Source organism: Styela clava, chromosome 3 (assembly GCF_964204865.1).
Source record: "Styela clava chromosome 3, kaStyClav1.hap1.2, whole genome shotgun sequence".
Classification (NCBI taxonomy): domain Eukaryota; kingdom Metazoa; phylum Chordata; class Ascidiacea; order Stolidobranchia; family Styelidae; genus Styela; species Styela clava.
In genome coordinates this window covers 21,581,513-21,604,296 of record NC_135252.1, presented here as the reverse complement: position 1 = coordinate 21,604,296, position 22,784 = coordinate 21,581,513, and the positions used below count along the sequence as shown (strand labels likewise).

Sequence of the window (22,784 nt, the reverse complement as noted above, 5' to 3'; positions counted from 1 at the left end):
TGTTTAAAGCAGAGTCATACGCTCTCACTCAGAAATAAAGGAAATTGACCTTTGAGCGAACTTACGGCCGAGAGCTACTAAGAATAAAATATAGAAATATAATGGAGAACTGAGCGTTAGTAACACTGAGTTTGGGTAACCCTGAACTATACCGACCCGAACCGGTTAGAGTTACTGAAAAAACATGACTTTTTGTAACAGAACCTGCTGAAAAATATGACATATGTGAAACCGGCTGACAAAAAGATTGAATCCCACCACTGACTAAAACATGTCTACTCTTATAACAACTGTATTCTATCACCTACTATTGACAGTTGTATAGTACACACTAAATATATTCTGATAATGTTATCAAGATTTCTTTCAATATTCATCGTTGTTGGCTTGGTCGCGTCTGTACGGTCGTTGAAATGCCAGGAAGGAGTCAATGCAACGTTTGGGACTATTCCTTTTTACCAATGGACGGAAAGGATTTGTTATAAAGGTAGCGAATGCTTCAGCCAAGAGATTGCAGAGCCGTTTATGAAAAATATGAAAGGTGAGACGTCTGGAGTGAAGCACTAAAGTTGTGGTCGGAGAACTTTTGTTGGTACCGGAGCCATATTATGAAACTTGTTGAAGGAAACTATTTTGGAAAATGTGTAACACATCACTCCCTTTGTCAATTTCGAAATTCTTTTTTCCTCTTTCGCCTCAAACACAAATTCTTGAATCAATTCAAACTATATTTACGACTATATTTCTCTTGAGAACTCAGTAAATTCGAATCCAAAAATACAATGCCCCCAACTTGCCAGTCAGTGGTGTGATGACCATTTCAAGAAGTCATTCTTGTAGATAAAATTCACACTTGTGATGCTGGCTACATTTAGACAATTAGTAATAATCTAGTTAATGTTAGGAATGATTTGATAATTTACGTTTTTCAGCGCAATCTGCAATCATAACCATAATTGGATAATTACTGATTTTCTTGTTTTGAGAGTTTTTCCCACAGCAAAAACAGAAATTCCACAAATCGATCCATTTTGACGATGATGAACCTAATTACCGTATGCAGAATTTTAAGGTTTCGAGGGAATCGAATTTATGTGATAATTTTGCCAAATAACAGCAAAATCTGAAAATGGACATAAGGTATTATCTATAACCAAAACTAAAGAAGAAGGTTCCCTTGGTCCATACTTACACAAGATGAAAAAAAGTCAATTTCTGCAAAAATGTGACATAAGCTAGTTTTGTTTTATTGTGGCGATATTTAAACTTTAATAATTATAACATTCAAATAATGTTGTTTATTTTCTGCAGCCTCCGTACAATATGGCGGATGTATATCCAGTTCCTACGCGGGTTTAATCACGTGTGAAAATCTTTTCGGACCTGAAAGCACATTCAATCCTGCAGTGCTAATGAACATGTTCACTGATTTGGACGACATGGTTGACGATATGGTGAAGGATTTTCAGGTCGGTGCATTTTCAGGATGGTGCTTTATGACAGGGTTGTGCAACCTAAATTAAAAACTCGTTTCGCGGGCCGAACACCATTCAAAACTGGCACTTCTCCGCGGGCAGCAAGATTTTTCCTTGTGTGCTGCATTATGCAACGCGGAGAAGTGCCAGTTTTGTATGGTGTTCGGCCCGCGAAACGAGTTTTTGATTTAGTTTAATCTGTTACGTGTGAGTAATTACAATCCTTTTGCGTTGCGAAGTCTTTACCTGAGTACAATTTATCATATGACGTTACACCAGCTTGTGTGAAGCGAACAACGCATGTCCTAACTATAGAATAACTAAATTTTTGTGATTGCAACTACTGGAAAGCCTATGTTGAAAATAGACGCGGCCCGCGGTCCCACCCAGTTATTTGTATTAGGATCGCCTGTATTAAAGAGACAACGTCCCTACATTATGATTCTTCCAGACTTTCTTTTGAAACAAGGCTTTTTCTCACATGGCGTTGCGATGGCCTAGCTTTCAAAGCGTTTGAAATAATTGTATTTGTATCGCAGATTACAAATCTTAGGTGTAAATCCATTGGTGGGATTCCAATTTATTGTCATCCGGCTCCGTCACAAAAGTCATGTTTTTCAGCCGGTTTTGTTTTTTTCAGTAAGGCTAACCGGTTCGCTGATCTCATAAAATTTCGTGAGACGGTTCCATAGAACCGGCTGAATCCTACCACTGTGTAAATCCCATGCCTCCCACCTTACCCACAGTGCAATTAGTTGATATATGTATAATATGTAAGAACTATGATGCCATGGCCCCCTGCCACCCATCTGACTCCCAACCCAAATTTTATCTCGTCTTCCCCCTGACGGGAGATACTGCTCACTTTGAGAATCATTGACTTCGACTACATAAAATAAAAACAATTTTCTTCGTTTTTTAGGCGGACTCAATCCAACGCTTAAAAATGCTGTTTTCGAATGGGGATAGTATGCTGGAATTCATTGACGGGATTTACAAGTACTTGGAAGCCATGGGATTCAATATGGCTAAAGCTGAACCACTCAAAACAAAGTTAGCCGATTTATTTATGAAGTCTTTCGGACAAGGAGAGGGAAGTTACGGAGAACTAGAGATATCGGAAAATCAATTGATGGACGCACTGGGAAAGCTAGACACAAAAAATCCTAAAATTGCCGCCAACATTTTCTCGTATCTGGAAAATATCCAATCTCCGGAAGATATCGAGATTATAAAATCAAACCCGGATGCAGCACTCATTACCAATTTACCAGGACTAATCAAATCAATGCTTCCAGATTCTTGGGAGGTCGATAAATGGTATGACATCATCTTTGACATATTCGGAGACATCAAGTTTAGGTCTCCTGAAAAATCAACTGCTGACGTCATCAAAACCATCAAAATGGCAGCGGGTATTCCAGAAGATTATAAAAAATATTTAGACCCAATTTTCGATACATTACCAAGTTTGGTCCAACATCTTTCTACTGGTGATTTCAGTTATGCACAGACATGGTCATTGCAACTCCTTCAAGCTGAAAGCACAACAAATGAAAACACCACTAAGTTAACGAATGCAATAAACTCTTTCATTGGCAAAGTTGTTCCACCCCAGACCGCTGTTAAACCTCTAATCACGCATTTAGCTAAATGGCTGCCAGGATTGTTTTACAATTTCTTCCCGGCCAATAAAGACGACATTGGACGTGTGTATATTGAGATGGCGAACGGATTTGATTCCTTCGATTTTCAGACTCCTACCACCACATTAGAAAAAACAGAATTGAGCGAATTTTTAATGATGATAATCAACAAAGTTAATACTTCACCAGAGGGTGCCGAGCCGGACCCCGCACAAGCGATGATAAAGCTTTTCACAGTCAATTTTTCGAAGACATTTTACAATTTAATGACATCAAAATATACAGAAGACTTAGACAAGTTTTTCCGCACATTGAAAGACGGTTTTAAAGAATATCCAAAGATCAATGCTGGTAAAATTATTGTCGATTTGGTTACAAATATGGGAGAAACCGTACCGACCGAAATTGAGCCCATCCTAAACAACGCCCAAAACGTTATCAACGCAATGTCCATCTCGGATTATCATAGAAGAAATTCCGCCCTTTACGACGTATTTTCCAATCTTATTGGCGACTACAAAACAAACTATCCAGATTCTGAATTTCCAAAATTAGCCGAAAACTACTTGCAAATATTACAGAACTACGACGAAAATTTTCCGAAGTATACGTGCTTCAAATTGTACGAAACTGGAGAATCCTTGAGCGAGATACAGCCCACAGATATTGAAAAATGCGTCAGAGAGAATGATATGAAAATGCGTGAGCATATTCGAGATTACTACGACTCTGTGAACGATTGCGCCGTTGACCTCTATTTTGCTATGTTTGAATACGGAGAGAAACATCCAGATGTCCAACCATACTTACTTATGCCACTGGAGTTCCAGGTATAAATTCACCTAAAATTATCTTCATTGTTCCGCCCCTATCTGTATTCCGATTCTCCTTTTTTTTGTTCTATTACAAATTCAAGGACTGTCTGTGTTAGACAAGTGAATATACCCCCTGCCCATAGGTTTCAGTCCCTTTACACAACTTTATGTAAAATAGGCGAACAAAATTAGTTACCTCCATATTGGTACACATACTTCTGGAGCGCCAAATAATCAATATTCAAATCTATTTCAGGAGCCTTACGTTAACATAATCAGACTTCTAGACAGACAAGACGTCAAGGATCTCATACGAGACTACACTGATTGGATGTACAACATGAGTGAAGACCCTTCTCTGAACAACTTTGATGCGTTTATCCATTCAGTCAATGCAACCGTCTACAAAATCACATCCAAGTTGAGCAGCGCAATGAAAGATCTTAGAGAGTTCCACAGACCTCAGTAAGTATGATTTAGCTGCAAGTCAGGTCTATATTTCCTATTTTTCCGATCGGTCCAAATCTTGTAAGCTGGTGTATAGTCCGCTTTGTGGAGGTACAATTTGTTGGTATCTTTTTATTACTGGACTATTGGGTACTCCCGTAGTAGGTTAGGGTTAGGCCATAATTTTATTCCGTTTTTTCTTATTTTAGTTCTACTACGACTTACGAGTTCAGGGACTATTTGTGTAAGCCAAGTGAATGTTCCCCCTGGCCCTGCCCATAGGTTCCAGTCCCTTTACACAACTTGATGTAAAGTAGGCGAACAAAATTAGTTACATTCATATTGGTACACATACTTACATACTTCCGGAGCGCCGATTATTGATTTGAACACCATTTTTAGTCCGATTTTTTTGGTGAGCAATTTAAAATTAATGGCGTGCAACATGGACTCAGCTCGCGTGAATTTTCATGGAGTGCTAGCGCCCTCGGGCGTGCACCTTGCCTGGAGTCCAGCCCGGGTATCAGGTTTCGCACTACAGCCAGTGCTGGTATTCAAAATAAGAACATATTCCTTTGATATGGCAGTCACTGGCATCAGGATCTCACATTTCAGAAAATGTAAGTATGACACAACGCAAGCTACATCCACATGACATTCTTCACATAACTCTAATATATAGGGTGCCCATATACGACCAAGTCCTAAAATTTTTGCACGTAACCCATTTGCTGTGGTCGTTTAACGTCTAAAACAGGGATGTCACAACCCGGCCCGCTGAGCCTTTTAGTGTGGCCCTTGTGAACGCTCAGATTTTTCCCCATCAAGCATAAAATCTTTATCTACCAATTAATGTTCAAAAAGTCGCTCAGATGGGTAAAAATACATATAAAATGTTTTATTTTTGATATTTCCGCTGTGTTAAATCTCTCGCCGTTCTGCCCGATGTCTTTATTACCTTAGGCCTGAGCGATAGCCGCATTCCCTTCTTTTTATGTGGCCCAACTAGATGTCTGAAGTTGATTATACGGCCCCCCCGACAGAAAAAGAAAAATGTTGCACACGCCTGGTCTAAAACAAAACAAACATGAACCGGTTCGCTAATTACGATGAAACGGGTTCGCGATAACACGCTGTTACAGAATTCAGCCAATAAAGTAATTCTAAACATTTGTTGGACACGAAATGGACCTATGAATGTTTCTTCTGAATCAGTGGTTCTCAAACGGCGAGGCGCGCCTCACAAGGAGCGCTTAGACAATATTTGGTGCTCCCGAAGTATGTGTATCAAGATGGCGCACATTCTGATATCCATAATCCGGTACACGTGCTATGTTCAGGTTGTGCGCCATCTTGGTGCACATAATTTGGGAGCATCCAATTTTCTAATGGGACGTGGAGCTAATTACAAAAGAAAATATTTGTTTAGAGTTGATCTTGCCCGTCTCATTCTAGACACCTACATTTATTTATTTTGGATATTATTCATCCACGTATTTTCAACGTGTTTTTTTAATAAAACATACTTTCGTCTTACTATCTGTCTTTTGTAGATTTTATTAGCTAATTATTTTTGAGGCGGGGCGCGAGACTTGACAAATTCTAAAAAAGGGAAACTTTGAGAACCACTGTTGTTGTTGTAGTGAGAAATTGCTAAATAACTGGATAGTATTAATAAAACTACACACAATACGGAGCAATTTTGTTTGTGTACCTCAAATTTCTTTCAGGTTCAAAAACGTAGCACTAGAGTTTATAAATGCTAATATTCTTTATTTCAGTTCTTGCAAGTACACTTCCTGTTCCAGTGACCTTTGCAACAGTCATGAACGTATCACAAACATTGTTCCGTATACTAGACCAAGTAAAAAGATCACGGGTGATGAAACCATAACTTCCGAACCAACGAGTACAACAAGCGGGTCTGGAAACGTCGTTACCACCGTCCTGCTTAACGTCGCCTCCTTGTGTTTGGCGTACAAAACACTCTCTGAATAAGACGACAGACTTTTGTGAGATTAAAATATAATCTGAACTAAACTGCAAGATTCGTTTCATAGCACCTATAATGTAACAATAAAAATATGTTGTTTTGAATACCGACGTCATTTTGTTTATATACGTATACATGTGTAATTGAGGGATGCTTAGATAGAATCCATCACCCAGACAGTTAACTGAGCTTTCATACACAATAAGAAAATGTTTCATCAATATCTCACTAGAAGGAAAATTATGTTTTGTCTGAATCGCATTGTAAAAATAGGGACTTCCATTAAAAATATATGGGAATCCATTTTTATCAGACAAGAAAAAAAAAACAAGAGAGCATCGAATCGAAATTTTCTTCTGGACTAATAATATCGCAAAAGGCTTGGAATGCAACAGTCTATCCCACTTAGCAAAGAATCCATCCCTAACTTCAAAAAAAAAAAGATTTATTTCGACTTCATGGTCAACACCAAAAAACTAAACATATAATCCAAATAAAGAAAACCAAAATAGACTTAAAACCATCAAGAAAGAGATAAAATAAGAATAAAAAACTGCCCTAAGTGTTTGGAGGATTTTTTTTTTATCATTTTAAATCTGTGTATATACTTGGCATCGTGTATGAATATTTATTGGTATTTTGTGGCGGAATTTTTGCTCGTAATTTTTATTTGGTATTTTCACAATGTCTTCAAATGCATTCATTACTTTTATTTGTAATAAATTAATGTGTGTTTCGAATATCTAATACTTGCATTATCTAGTTATAAAAGTAAATAAACTAGTAATATTGGATATGCGTTTTTAATATTTGAGATATCCGGATTTGACAATTCTAAACAGTTTATACCTGACACCGGCAAATTACGACCCGCGAACCAAATCCTGCCTGTTTGGTAATTCAATCTGGCCCGCCTGATGCTTACACAGCAAAGCTAAAATCAAATTTTGAACCAAATATCACATTGCGATTAAATTTAGTTTACCACGATGCTTGTTATTTTCCACTTTTGCTTTTGCAACACTGTAAATATTGTTCATAAAAGGAAACTTTTTAGGTCCCACTTATACATGGCCCGCCAGTCTTGGTGGGAAAAATCTTTGGCTCCTGGTCCAAAACCTTGCTCACCCCTGGTTTATACATTTTAAAATTGCTATGCACAATATTCATGAAGTGCTATGTTTAATTAGGTGTAGGGGCGCTCCCGTAGTATGTGAACCAAGATACCGGAAACAGGAACATTGTATGTGTACCAGGCTAGGATTAGGCCATTATTTTATTCCAATTTTCATTATTTTATTTCTATTACGAGTTCGGGTACTAGCCAAGTGACTCCCACAGTATTTGGCCTAATTTTATTCCGATTTATTCTATTTAAGATGTATTCGGGGACTGTCTGTGTTAGCCAAGTGAATATACCCCCTGTCCATAGGTTTCAGTTCCTTCATACAACTCGATGTGAGATAGGCGAAAAATATTAGTTACCTCCATATTGGTACACACACTTCTGGAGTACCGAAGTTTGAGCTCCGATATAAAGACAATATCTATTCTCTGAACATGGTCTCTTGTTTTTGTTTCTACTATTTACTTCCATCTTAGCGTTTTCATAATCATAAAATCATAGGTGTATATCAGAGCCATATTAGAAGTCAAAAATTTTGTTAACCGGAGTCGAAGAGAACCTTACGGATACATGCTCGTAAAGAGTTGTTAGTGTGCAATTCATGGATCATTATGATATTTCCCCGCTAATAATTTTCTAATCTGTTTTCCGTAGGTTTATGCCCCTTCTTTTGATTTCAGGCAAAATACCAGTAACACTGAGTTGTAGAAATTAGTCCCTTAATCGTTAGTTGTTCTAGTGCCATCCCTCTGCAACAAATGGTAATTTATCAACTTCTTTTGGTAATTAGATGGCTGTAATATCATTGTAGCCTAAAGGTCGTCTAATTGTCGCGTTTTTGTTACCTTGACTTGGTTTCAATTTTAATGTTCGCATAAGATTAGAAACAATTTCAAGTTGAGACACGTACAACTGTTAACTAAAGGCAGTTGAAGTGACCCAATATCCTATAATCATATCCTAGCCGAGTATTATTACTTGTTCGTTACTGATGGAAATGGCAGAGGCAATGGAATAAACTTCTCGCGATACAGGAATTCGCCAACGCGTTATTACTTACCGATTTTAAGTTTAAGATTTAGGTATTTGTCTGTTTGTCTGTTGGATGCACGCGATATCTCACGAAAGCAGGATTGAATCTGCTCCAGATTTCGCATGTGCATTTATCATATGTCGGACCAGAAGCCTATTGATTTTGGATGAATTATGTAGTATAATTAGCGAGTTATTAATTAATTAGTGATGGGGACACAAGGTGTCACTATGGAGTAAGAGCGCTGTTTTGGGGGATCCCCTAACTTTCGATCGATAAGTCTTCGGTCTCTGACCGATATTCTCGAATTTCATCTTGGTATGACACGCAGGGGCAATCCCTTGTAATTTAAGATTGAATTTGTAAAACCCAATCTGTCGGAATTAATTTAATATACCTTTAAACATGGCTATTCAAGGGGACCCTTGGTTAGTCGCGAAAGGGCTCAATGGGGCTCACAGTAAAAAAATTTCCAACACTTACTTGTGTTAGAACAAAATATCAATCAAATTTGGAACCAGTACTGAGACCCACTACTGCCAAACAACAGACAAGATTTGATATTTTGTGCAATGAGAATATGCAAGTACATCGGGCCTCATTGAAGGCATTGCCAATTCGTATTTGTATATATTTTGTAGTATTTAGTTTCACTTTATTTTTATTTTAGTTCTGGCGCGTAAGAAAAAAAACTTGGCCGCGCCAATTGGGTCGCGATAAGAAAGTACATTGCTCAAATATCCCGCCCTCTTTGTTCCATTTCTCATTAAATTTTAGGTAAAACAAATCAAATATGTATTTAAATCAGTAATAAATTAAAATAAAACAGCTAAAGTAGGTTTTTGTGTAAAGCTAGATTCAAATTCTATTGTAAAAACTCAAAACAGTTTTGGCATATTTCATCGCAGGCCAAAATGAGGCGATTACATATTTTGAGAACTTTTGCATAATAGAAAAAGACAAAAATGGCGCAGAAAAATGTTCAAAATTTCGTTTGAAATCACCAAGTTTTCACAAAAATATAACTTTGCATGCAAACCACAGGGTGGCAATATTGAGCAGCATTGTGGCACCAATGGTTCCTGACCCCGAACCAAGGGTGGTGGTTTCAGTGGTCGTAGCCTGAGATTTTCCTTTGGAGTTGGGTTTTGTGGTTTTGGATGGTTCATCCGGTAAAACACGGTCTTTATCTTTACCAGTGTTTTTCATTGTGGTTGAATGAAGTGTTGGTGACGTCACTGCTGATAACGGCATACTTGAAGGCGTCACAGTTGATGACGTTGTTACCGTTTTAATAAATTCTTTCGCTGTTGCAAGCAAGTCATCTGTGTTGCATAGATCTTTAGGACAGTAAGCGTACTTGCAGGAGCTGAAAAGGAATTAACAGTTAGTTGTTGGGTATCTGAACTCGGAGATACGAGTCCTCAGATATGAGAAAGACTTTAAGTCAGTTATTTTTATCTTTATAAGGAACGTTTTATACGCCCTTTACTAAGAGCAAGTCTCAGTACATTAATAGGGAGCTACCTTGCCATTCATAGATAAGAAGCCCCCCTGTATAAAAGGTTGCACGCCCCTGGTCTAGATTCTGCAGTTGTCGTTTTATTTATCAAAACATCCAAAAGACTTTCAGAGATGCAGGAGTCCCAACCACCGTCTTAGAAGGAAGCAGAAGACTGGAAATTGTCAAAAATTTCTAGAAAACATTGAATCATGTAAGAATACTTACTCGGGAGCCAGTAAGTAACGGATCTCCTGCGTGTCTTTAACGTATTTTTCAGTCAACCTCATAATTGTTACATTCATCATTGCCACCAGATCTGTGATATTGCTTCTTTGGGGATAATTTAAGGTTGAGTTGTATGTCCATTTCAAAAACACTGAAGCGAGTTCTTTTACGTCCTCCATGTTCCAAGTTTGTGACAAATGAATCGAAGTTGAGAACTCAGGGAAAGCTGACAACAATGCGTTGGTAATGATTTCACTTTTTCCGTTCAGCAAGTGGAACGCGGCTACGAAAGTATCGATCATAACTGACGTTTGCTTAGTTGCAATTTTCATGAAGTAGGTTAACTTGTGTTGTAAGTATACATAAAGTTTGCGGTTATAACAGTCGTTCCATTCGGCATATCCCAAATCGTTATCACAACCACTATATGTAGTATCAAGGTCTTTCATTAAGCTTCTTTGTCCGGTAATTGCGAAATAATAGAAGTTCACCCAACTGCCGATAAGAGATGGTATTTCAGATTTTGGGAAAGTGATTTTGTAAGCTTGTATGGTATTATCAATAGCTTTTGTTATCGCGTCGTAAGTGCCATTCAGTGCTGCAGTGTAGATGCCCTGGGCGGTGTTTAGTAAAGGTTTCAGTTCGATAGGAACATCCCATCCTAAGTTTTTGATTACATTAGTTACAATTTTTTCGATGTCAAAGTCGGGATAGTTTTTCAAATCTTCTGCTAATGTATCGAAGATGACATCGAGTTTCTTCGTGTATTTTGACGTCATAATGTTGTAAAATGTCTTCGAAAAATTGATGACGAAAAGATCTTTCAGTTGTTTACCGGCATCGTGCTCTGGGCCTGGTGGATAACTTATGATTTTATCAGTGAATTTGACAAGAAAATCGCTCATTTTGGTGGTAGGGAGAGTTTTTGTCGGGTTTGTGATATCAATGGAATCGAATCCACTTGTTAATTCTGTGTAAACGCGATCAATATCGTTTATGTTATTGGGGAAGAAACTGTAAAACAATCCCGGCGCATAGGTGATTGCAGTTTGGAAATCCGCGGGCAACTCCCCTGGCATTATACTAGAGACGAAATTTGATACTGAGTTCGAAAGTTTCATTGTCGCTATGGTTGTTTTACTTTGGGATTTCATTAGCTCTGCCATCCATGTTCCGATATATTCAGAATTCCCTTCCGCCATTTGTTGGACAAGATCCGGAATTGAATCGATAATCGGGTCCAAATATTTTTTGTATGCCTGGGGAATATGGATTAATGATTTTAAGGTTTTGATCATTTCTTGTGCAGATTTCTTCGGATTTTCAACACTGACGTCACCAAGAAGATCAAAAACGACGTCATACCATACGTCAGCTTTTAAATAATCTGGTAAAGTATATTTTACCAATCCGGGAAGATTTTCGACAAGTGGAAAGTAGGAACTGTTCTTTATCATTGCAACCATATCGACACTTTCCCAATTACCGAAGAAAGAATAAATGTCTTCTGAAATTTTATCGTTTTTAGTGTCAACTTTGCTCAATGCTGAGAAAAGTCCATTCGTGGCATTTTCTCTCATTTCAATATATTCTTGCCATGTTGTAAATTTACTGTCACCGATTAAGGAATCCCAGCATTTGGAAATTGGGTCTACAAGCTGTTCTAGTTTATCTGTCTTAAATTCGAAATGTTGCAGGAATGCGACCAAGCCTTGAATGAATTCTCGACTACCGTTGCCATTTGAGAACATCATGCGCAATGAATCAGTGGCGTTAAACATTAGATCGTTTGAAAAATCTTGCAATTTTTTGTCCAGATCTGGCACCATGTTGAATATTGTTTCAGGGTCGAGTTTGCTGTCGGTTCCAAATAGGTTTTGACACGTGACCATCTCTGAGTATGCACTAGAAATGCACCCTCCAAATTTGAAGTCAACTGGAATAAGAAATATAACGATTTTAGGAATTTGTGATTAGGACAAAAAAAGTTTCTAATTTAAAAATGTTAGTGGACTTGGGTTTGCAATGTTCGATTTTGATGAATAATGTGATATTTTATATATACTTTGCAAAATAACAATGGGGAATTATTTTCTATTGAGTCTATTATCTCATATGACGTGGAAAATCATCAAAAATCCTGCTCAAACCTGAAAAATCCGGCAAAAACTATCAAGAAAACTTGATGAAAAGCGCAAAAATTATCAAAAAAAACGTGAAAAAAAGTCAAATAAATTTTAATCAATATATGGATATTGTTTTTTACAGATACTTTGCTCAATGGAAACTTTTTTATTATGGAGGTTATTTCATAATGAAAAACTTAACATCAGTTATGGGTCGTTTGTATCAATACAAAATAGTGCCAAACATATTTAGATATTAATGCAGAGCGCCTTCGAAAAGCTTTTTTGATGCTAATTTTGTGTGTGTGTAAGACAAGTCTTTGATTCTCAAACAACGCAACTAAAGCTTTCAACAACAAAAAATGGTCGACAACACAACAAAATGAAGGTGTAAACTTTATATGCAAAAATTCATGAAATACAGAAAAAACCAAATTTCATACCTTTCATATCATTCTTGAACATAGTCGTTTTCAATTCTTGGACGAAACAATCGCTCCCGGCACTGCATTCTCTATCGTTCCAGTGATAGAATGGAATGCCAAAAGCGTTCGCTGTAAAACCTTCTTTGCATTTTAAAGAATTGGTGGAGGCTGCCAAAACGATCAGCAACACAAATGACGTCACAAACACATTCATTGTGACTTTACAATGCCTTTTAGCAGTGTTAGCAGTTAAAGATATATATTAAACTGTAAAGTATATAAATAACTATGGTTAGTTTTCATATAATTTAGTTTATAAAAAGTTTGAAAAATAGATCCTAAAAAAATTTACCAAACGTAACTGTTGATCCATTTATAGTAACAATATACGTGATGTATCTACGAAACGCGTATTCTTAATTTTAATCAACTCAGCCCGAAATATTATTAATCTGTCGAAATAACATTTGCGAGCAAAGATTCTCACGCCATTAGAAGTCCCGGATTATTCATACAGACACCACGGCTATCTTATAGTCACGGATAACCTGGACTGAATAAGCTGGTCAGATATCGAATATTTATAATTCGAAATGTCACGTGACATGCGAGACCGCCAAAATGTCACAACAGAACCGATGCAAAAAAGGGCGCTCACGTTGTATGTGAACCAAGATGCCGGACACCTGAATATAGTATGTGTACCAGGTTAGGGTTAGGCCATAATATTATTCCAATTTCCCTTATTTTAGTTCTATCACCAGTTCGGGGACTATTCAAGTGACTCCCGGCGTATTACTAACTGAAATTATGGCCTAATCCTAGCCTGGTACACAGACTACGCTCATGTTCCCGCGATCTTGGTTCATATACTACGGGAATACCCAAAAAAGTACACTAATATCTTGCCCGCTTCATCTCAATTCTCACTTCAACAAATCTTAAGTAAAACAAATCAATTATGTATTTAAATCAGTAATAAATTAAAATAAAACAGCTAAAGTAGGTTTTTGTGTAAAGCTAGATTCAAATTCTATTGTAAAAACTCAAAACAGTTTTGGCATATTTCATCGCAGGCCAAAATGAGGCGATTACATATTTTGAGAACTTTTGCATAATAGAAAAAGACAAAAATGGCGCAGAAAAATGTTCAAAATTTCGTTTGAAATCACCAAGTTTTCACAAAAATATAACTTTGCATGCAAACCACAGGGTGGCAATATTGAGCAACATTGTGGCACCAATGGTTCCTGACCCCGAACCAAGGGTGGTGGTTTCTGTGGTCGTAGCCTGGGATTTTCCTTTGGAGTTGGGTTTTGTGGTTTGGGATGGTTCATCCGGTAAAACACGGTCTTTATCTTTGCCAGAGTTTCTCATTGTGGTTGAATGAGATGTTGGTGACGTCACTGCTGATGACGGCATACTCGAAGGCGACACAGTTGATGACGTTGTTACCGTTTTAATAAATTGTTTCGCTGTTGTAAGCAAGTCATCTGTGTTGCATAGATCTTTAGGACAGTAAGCGTACTTGCAGGAGCTGAAAAGGAATTAACAGTTAGTTGTTGGGTTTTTGAACTCGGAGATACGAGTTCTCAGATATGAGAAAGACTTTGAGTCAGTTATTTTTTTTTATCTTTATAAGGAACGTTTTATACGCCCTTTACTAAGAGCTACCTTGCCATTCATAGGTAAGAAGCCCCCTGTATAAAAGGGTTGCACGCCCCTGGTCTAGATTCTGCAGTGGTTGTTTTATTTATCAAAACACCCGAAAGACTTTCAGAGATGCAGGAGTCCGAACCACAGTCTTAGAAGAAGCAGAAGAGTGAAAATTGTCAAAATACCTAGAAAACATCAAATCATGTAAGAATACTTACTCGGGAGCCAGTAAGTAACGGATCTCCTGCGTGTCTTTAACGTATTTTTCAGTCAACTTTAAAATTGTTACATTCACGTTTGCCACCAGATCTGTGATATTGATTTTTTGTGGATAACTTAAGGTTGAATTGTATGCCCATTTCATCACCTCTGTAGCCAGTCCTTTTATGTCCTCCATGTTCCAAGTTTGTGATAAATGAATCAAAGTTGAGTACTCAGGGAAAGCTGACAACAGTGCGTTGGTAATGATTTCACTTTTTCCGTTCAGCAAGTGGAACGCGGCAACAAAAGTATCGATCATAACAGAGGTTTGCTTAGTTGCAATTTTCTTGAAGTAAATTACCTGGCGTTGTAAGAATATATAAAGTTTGCGGTTATAACAGTCGTTCCATTCGGCCCATTCTAAATCCGCATCACAACCATTATATGCGGTATTCAGGTCTTCCATTAAGCTTCGTTGACCGGTAAATACAAAATGGTAGAAGTCCACCCAACTGCCGATAAGAGATGGTATTTCGGATTTTGGGAAAGTGATTTTGTAAGCTTGTATGGTATCATCGATAGCTTTTGTTATTGCGTCGTAAGTGCCATTCAGTGCTGCAGTGTAAATACCCTGGGCGGTGTTTAGTAAAGGTTTCAGTTCGATAGGAACATACCATCCTAAGTTTTTGATTACATTAGTTACAATTTTTTCGATGTCAAAGTCGGGATAGTTTTTCAAATCTTCTGCTAATGTATCGAAGATGACATCGAGTTTCTTTGTGTATTTTGACGTCATAATGTTGTAAAATGTCTTCGAGAAATTGATGACGAAAAGATCTTTCAGTTGTTTACCGGCATCGTGCTCTGGGCCTGATGGATAACTTATGATTTTATCAGTGAATTTGACAAGAAAATCGCTCATTTTGGTGGTAGGGAGAGTTTTTGTCGGGTTTGTGATATCAATGGAATCGAATCCACTTGTTAATTCTGTGTAAACGCGATCAATATCGTTTATGTTATCGGGGAAGAAACTGTAAAACAATCCCGGCGCATAGGTGATTGCAGTTTGGAAATCCGCGGGCAACTCCCCTGGCATTATACTAGAGACGAAATTTGATACTGAATTCGAAAGTTTCATTGTCGTTGTGGTTGTTTTACTTTGGGATTTCATTAGCTCTGCCATCCACGTTCCGATATATTGTGCATTCCCTTGCTCCCACATTTGTTGGACAAGATCCGGAATTGAATCGATGATCGGGTCCAAATATTTTTTGTATGCCTGGGGAATATGGATCAATGATTTTAAGGTTTTGATCATTTCTTGTGCAGATTTCTTCGGATTTTCATCATTGACGTCACCAACAAAATCAAAAATGACGTCATACCATACGTCAGCTTTTAAAAAATCTGGTAAAGTATATTTTACCAATCCGGGAAGATTTTCGACAAGTGGAAAGTAGGAACTGTTCTTTATCATTGCAACCATATCGACGCTTCCCCAGTTACCGAAGAAAGAATAAAGGTCTTCTGAAATTTTAGCGTTTTCAGTGTCAACTTTGCTCAATGCTAAGAGAAGTCCATTCGTGGCATTTTCTCTCATTTCCATGAATTCTTGCCATGTTGTAAATTCACTGTCACCGATTAAGGAATCCCAGCATTTGGAAATTGGGTCTACAAGCTGTTCTAGTTTATCTGTCTTAAATTCGAAATGTTGCAGGAATGTGACCAAGCCTTGAATGAATTCTCGACTACCGTTGCCATTTGAGAACATCATGCGCAATGAATCAGTGGCGTTAAACATTAGATCGTTTGAAAAATCTTGCAATTTTTTGTCCAGATCTGGCACCATGTTGAATATTGTTTCAGGGTCGAGTTTGCTGTCGGTTCCAAATAGGTTTTGACACGTGACCATCTCTGAGTATGCACTAGAAATGCACCCTCCAAACTTGAAGTCAACTGGAATAAGAAATATAACGATTTTAGGAATTAGTGAATAGGACAAAAAAAGTTTCTAATTTAAAAATGTTAGTGGACTTGGGTTTGCAATGTTCGATTTTGATGAATAATGTGATATTTTATATATACTTTGCAAAATAACAGTGGGAATTATTTTCTATTGAGTCTATTATTTTATATGACGTGGAAAATCATCAAAAATCCTGCTCAAACCTGAAAAATCCGGCAAAAACTATCAAGAAAACTTGATGAAAAGCGCAAAAATCATCAAAAAAAAACGTGAAAAAAAAAGTCAAATAAATTTTAATCAATATATGGATATTGTTTTTACAGATACTTTGCCTAATGAAAACTTTTTTATTATGGAGGTTATTTCATATTGAAAAACTTAACATCAGTTATGGGTCGTTTGTATCAATACAACATAGTGCCAAACATATTTAGATATTAATGCAGAGCGCATTCGAAAAGCTTTTTTGAAGCTAATTTTGTGTGTGTGTAAGACAAGTTTTTGATTCTCAAACAACGCAACTAAAGCTTTCAACAACGAAAAAATGGTCGACACAACAAAATAAAGGTGTAAACTTTATATGCAAAAATTCATGGAAGACAGAAAAAAAACAAATTCCATACCTTTCATATCATTTTTGAACATACTCGTTTTCAATTCTTGGACGAAACAATCGCTCCCGGCACTGCATTCTCTATCTTTCCAGTGATAGAAGGGAACGCCAAAAGCGTTCGCTGTGAAACCTTCTTTGCATTTTAACGAATTGGTGGACGCTGCCGAAACGATCAGCAATACAAATGACGTCACAAACACATTCATTGTGACTTTAAAATGTTCTTTTGCAGATGAATAATGAATATATATATTAAGCTGTAAAGGATATGAATAAATATGGTTAGTTCTCATTTAATTTAAGAAAAGGTAATAACACTTAAAACATCGGACAAGGCGCGAAATATTCTGCAGTTATCAGTCTAATTTACGCACACTTTGTAACGTATTCCAAGAAACTCGCATTTTTATTAATAATATACGCGATGTATCTATGAAACGCAAAACCCGCATTTTTATTTTTATCAACTTAGCTTGCATTATTACTTATCTGTCGAGATTACAATTGCAAGCAAAGACTGTCACACCATTAGTAGTCCCGGCTTATTTAAACAGACACCACGGCTATCTTCTAGTCACGGATTGCCTGGACTGAATAAGCTGGTCAAATATCGATTATTTATAACTCGAATTGTCACGTGACATACAAGAGCGCCCAAAGGACGAAGGAAACGGTATTGCAATTTGCATGTGATTGTCAATCAACAGTATTGCGTAAAAAATAATCATAAAATTTACCAGAATTTGCATGTCATTCGAATAAATATAACGGAACACTTCAAGCTGATACGTAAAATATCGTTTTAACGCAAAATACGCAAAAGTATAAAAAATTAGAAAATTATCTCAAAATAAAAATATTCGAATCACAAAACTCAGAAAAACTTTAGATTTATTTTAATAAACATTTTTTTTTATTATTGTGAAAATTTGAATGATAAAAGGGCATAAATTTTGGTAAAAACGCACTGAAACGCTCTACACTTGGACGCAAAATGGCATTTGAACCCAAATTTTCTATCTCTGTTAAAAAGGGCTTTTTCAGTGATTGTAACATGTATTTCGCAATCCGCTACATTAAAATTACCGAAAAATTTGATTAATAGAAGGGCATGAATTTTTGTAAAAACAGAAACGTTTTACAGTTGGACACAAAATGGTATTTGGAACCAAATTTTTTATTTCTGTTGTTTCGCTCAATTTTTTTTTAAAGATACATGTATTTCGCAATGCGCTATGTTTAAAATTAATAAAAGCTTTAGACACAAAATGGCGTGAATTTCTTTTGGACGCTTCACAGTTGGCCACAAATAGGCGTGAATTCCACAGAATTTATTTACTTTTGTCATAAAATGGCGTTTGAATCCAAATTTCCTTTTCTGGTAACAAGTTAACAACTTAAGTCTAAGTGCTAAGCAAGCTTAATTACAATCATTCACCTCCAAGGCCGAAATTTACTTGAGCTCATAATCAATATTATATTACAAAATATATCGGCGAATGACACCGAGAAACGTGACTGAGATGACGCATCGGATACAACGCTGTTACAAAAATTTATTTTACTCATCGGCTTATAGTTTCGAGTTCCGTCAGAAGTATGGCCGTCAAAAACCATCAACAAAACTCGATGAAATATTCAAAACCGTCAAAAATTATTGAAAAAACCAATAAACGTGCAAAAGTCATCATAAAACTTGCTAAGTCGTACAAAAATCGTTGAAAACACAAAAAAAAAACTCGCTAAAACGTGCAAAAAACTTGCTAAAACGTGAAAAAACATAAAAAAAAGACTCGCAAGAACGTGTAAAGATCATCAAAAATACCGATAAAACGTGCAAAATACCGTCGAAACCAATCGAAAACCATCAAATAACTCATTAATTTATTAATGCTTATTTTCAATCAAGGTTCGGCACAAGCGGTCGCTGATACGAAGTTCATTTACGCAATGTGTAATCTGCGATGCCAACGCAGTTAACGCCTTAATAGGCCATTGCGCACATTAGGTTTTCCGATTTATTTAAATACTTGTTTTATATAACGATTTCTAATGATAATGACAACGAAAATTGCGTAACTTAGGTCTATTAATCATTTCATCGTTTTGAATTTCATCAATCGAAAAAAATTCCAATGACTCATAATTTCATGGTCATTTTAATACTTTTTCTTTAATTTCCAGGAAGTGAGATTATGTTTTCGATTCTTGGGATAAAATATTCACTTAATTATGTTGAAATTGATTTAATTCGATGGAATATTTTGTCTGAAATGACTCTGCAAAGTGCAAAGTGAGATAATATTCTCGGTTGCAACGTTTTGCACGAATTATTGCAAAATTTCTTTCCGGCTTCCTTAAATTTAGCTAATGAAAAGTCATCATCATTGAGGTCATTAAGTTCATGCGAAATAGTCAGCTGAAATAGATTTTCGTTAGCAGATAATGGATGGATATACAGGGTGTGCATGAGTCCTGTATTAAATTAGGAGAAAGAACTTCGATGTGCTTCATGCTACTGATAGCGAGCATGTAAAGGTGTATTTGATGAAGTGAAAAAAACTCAAATAAACAGATATTAAAATAAAATAAATCTGGTCAAGATATATTGAAAACTGACTTCATAACAAATTTGAATTTTCAACACGACTTCATGGACGTCCTGTATTATCCCAATCGCCCTTCAGAATACAAGCCCCAGGAAATCCATTTATATTTAGTATACACAGAGCAGTTTAAATTTCACCGGCGGTTTCTATATACTGGCGCCAAATGTCTTTAACTCGTCTTTACTGTCCGGCATTAATAATTTCGAAAAAAGAAAACATTTTACAATATTAAAATGACCTCTCAGACACCTTGCTTACTACTTACTAACAACACTTCAATTTTAGGAAAATTTAAAAGAGTTCTTTACACGGGTATCGGCTTATAACACAAATTTGAAATCGTCACAAGTTTTTTCTTTTACTCAAGTTTCCGCCTATTTATAAGTTTTTTTTTTGGTTCAGAATATATTTTTCTAATTCACCTGTAGGTCTTCCACAACTTCCAAAAGTAATCTCGCAGCGGTGCTCGTCGAAATATGAATTTTTGGGCCGCGATACGCGTATTTAAGTCTGCAAAACTGGTAAATTTTCCTTCCTAATAAGCCCTGAGGCTAGTACTGGCTACTTGTTTTTCGTGCTTTGCAGTTACACAATGATCTCATTCGTTATACAATTGACGTATGGTACTTTCCTTCTTTGATGACCAAATTTGTTTTCGGAATTCAATGGGTATTTGTGAAATATGCCGAGAATGTATTTCACTTCCGTGATACTTCCGGTCCTGAGTGAACGCAATATGTTACGTCATGCTATTAAGTTATTACAAAATCTAGTCCCAGTGGTGTAAGTCCGTCAAAATAATAAAGTGCATAATACTGTTAATAATTTTTCAAACCGAGAGTGTATATTACTTCCGTGATACTTCCGATCCGGGGTCAACTTAATATGGTACGTCATGTTAATAACTTATTGCACATCTCCATTCCAGTGGTGTAAGTCGAGTAGGGAAATTGAAGGACATAGTACTGTTATAGTATTTTTCAAACCCTGAATGTATTTTTCTTCCGTGATACTTCCGGTCCGGGGGTCAGGTAATGAGTTACGTCATGTATTATTAAGTTATTGCAAGACCTTGTTCTCGTGGTGTAAGCGTCGGAATATTTAAGTATAAAATTCTTGGAATCTCATTCCTAGCAAGGTTTTAGACCAGTAGGCCTTGATATAGTCACAGCTTCAATACTATCAAAAAGACTGTAGCCTTCCCGGTTCGGCATACACCAGACCCTCAAGACGATGAAATTGTGTACAGCAGACCGATATTCTATCATTCACAGCAATACTGAGCGCGTGATCATGGAGCAAATCGCTCGCCCTTTGCTTATTTCATTGGCCCACTCAAGCAAACGAGCTCGTTAAGTATAATGTAACTGAAAATTGCCAATGTGTTTCTCACTGGACCTTTGGTCCATTGGGGGCAGTAAGTGGTTACTGGGGATCACGAAGGGGTTTCTGATTGCCACGAGAAAAAACACTCTAAGTATCGGTTTTTGGGAAAATTCATTTGAAGACAAAAACTACACTTAAAAATTGTAACAAAAAAGTGAACATTTTTGTACTTGTATAAGAAATGGCCGTGCTTTCACAGACGCTATAAACACAGCAAAACCATTAAAATTACGCATCTGAAATAAAATATCTTGTTTTGACATGTTCATTCATGAAAAAAACACCCTCATGTGAAATATACACCGCAAGGCAAGAAAACTTATCCCGCGAAATTCGGGAAATTTTACGAAGTCACATATTTTATAAACATTAGAACTTGAGTACATTGACAGATATTTTAGACATGGCATTACGATTACATTTTTGATGAAGAAATTCCCTTTGTATAGTATGACTCTGAATCATTGTATATATTTGACAAGCGCTTATCGAGGCTTCAAGTCAAGAGCGAAGCTTGAAAAAGATGTTTTGAGAAAATTTGGAAAACTTATGGTTTTGAATACTAATACTAAATACCAATCGGTTCACATCATGACGAGGTTAAAACACCTTTCTTTGTAATTTTTTCGAAAATAAATTTTATTGCAATTTCAACATTCGACCGTTTTTTCTGAAACTCCTGTTTGTTAGCCCATTCTAAACAGCGCGGTTGAGTTACATTCAGTATTTTTGAAATTTACGGATGTGTGAGCTTTCAAAGTAGAGTGCATTTAATATTGCTTTGAGCTTTTTTTATACAGAAGGATTCTTGAAATAGATATTCGAACAAGTTAGCTATCAACCTAACAGTTGGCTGTAGAGATTGAAGGAGCAGGTAAAGGGTTCTAATTGGGAGAGATCAAATGGGATTGGATTGCACCATAATCAGTTCAGAAGTTCCCATTACTCAAGTCATGTGGACGGATAAATTTATTTCAGGCAATAAAATGTCAGAAAATTAGCCCATGGAGTCGAATGGGCGTCGCAAATCGAAGTGAACTTATAAGCTGAGTCAACACGAAGTCAGAGTATTGACAAGGTTCGAGGTTATATTAAACAAAGGTATATTTTCTTTGTACTTTTATTTTCAAAAATCGTGTTTGTATAAAATGTTATAGTTACACTGAAAGAGGATTTCTCAGAATATGTTGATTTAACGTTAAACCTGCTTCAGCGTTTTAAGTGAATATCAAAAAAACGGCATACAGGGCCGATATTGACTATTGTGGGCCCTATTCGAAATGGTTGCACGGGGCCCAGTTTAGGTAGGGATAACTATAATACCTGATAATTAATAATTTTTAATGAAGAATAAATTCGTCTTTGTATATTATTACCTGAGACTAAATCGAGTTTCAGGATAACTCCGCTTCGTGATTACAATTTAATATAAATCTAACAATTCGAACCTATAGAATTAGCGCGGGTGCCCCAGAAGTATGTGCATCAAGATGACGCATAATTTGATACCTTAACCTGGTATACATACTATGTTCAGG

At 36.6% G+C, this 22,784-nt stretch overlaps 3 protein-coding genes across 3 annotated transcripts; 1 reads left to right on the top strand and 2 right to left on the bottom strand.

Annotated features, from left to right (window-relative positions):
- Positions 1–321: 321 nt before the first annotated feature.
- LOC120343116 (uncharacterized) lies at positions 322–7,170 on the top strand. Its single transcript, XM_039412228.2, has 5 exons — positions 322–541; positions 1,312–1,469; positions 2,398–3,951; positions 4,193–4,401; positions 6,165–7,170. The coding sequence occupies exons 1-5, from the start codon at positions 349–351 to the stop codon at positions 6,379–6,381; spliced, it is 2,331 nt and encodes a 776-aa protein (XP_039268162.2). The 5' UTR covers positions 322–348; the 3' UTR covers positions 6,382–7,170.
- Positions 7,171–9,198: 2,028 nt separating this feature from the next.
- Positions 9,199–13,046, bottom strand: LOC144420998 (uncharacterized). Its single transcript, XM_078111005.1, has 3 exons — positions 12,834–13,046; positions 10,265–12,200; positions 9,199–9,904 (listed from the first exon to the last, which is right to left on the bottom strand). Exons 1-3 carry the CDS (start codon positions 13,027–13,029, stop codon positions 9,547–9,549), a joined length of 2,490 nt encoding a protein of 829 aa, XP_077967131.1. The 5' UTR covers positions 13,030–13,046; the 3' UTR covers positions 9,199–9,546.
- Positions 13,047–13,774: 728 nt separating this feature from the next.
- Positions 13,775–20,311, bottom strand: LOC120343224 (uncharacterized). Its single transcript, XM_039412358.2, has 4 exons — positions 20,283–20,311; positions 17,262–17,508; positions 14,690–16,628; positions 13,775–14,352 (listed from the first exon to the last, which is right to left on the bottom strand). The coding sequence occupies exons 2-4, from the start codon at positions 17,455–17,457 to the stop codon at positions 13,995–13,997; spliced, it is 2,493 nt and encodes an 830-aa protein (XP_039268292.2). The 5' UTR covers positions 17,458–17,508; positions 20,283–20,311; the 3' UTR covers positions 13,775–13,994.
- Positions 20,312–22,784: the final 2,473 nt, after the last annotated feature.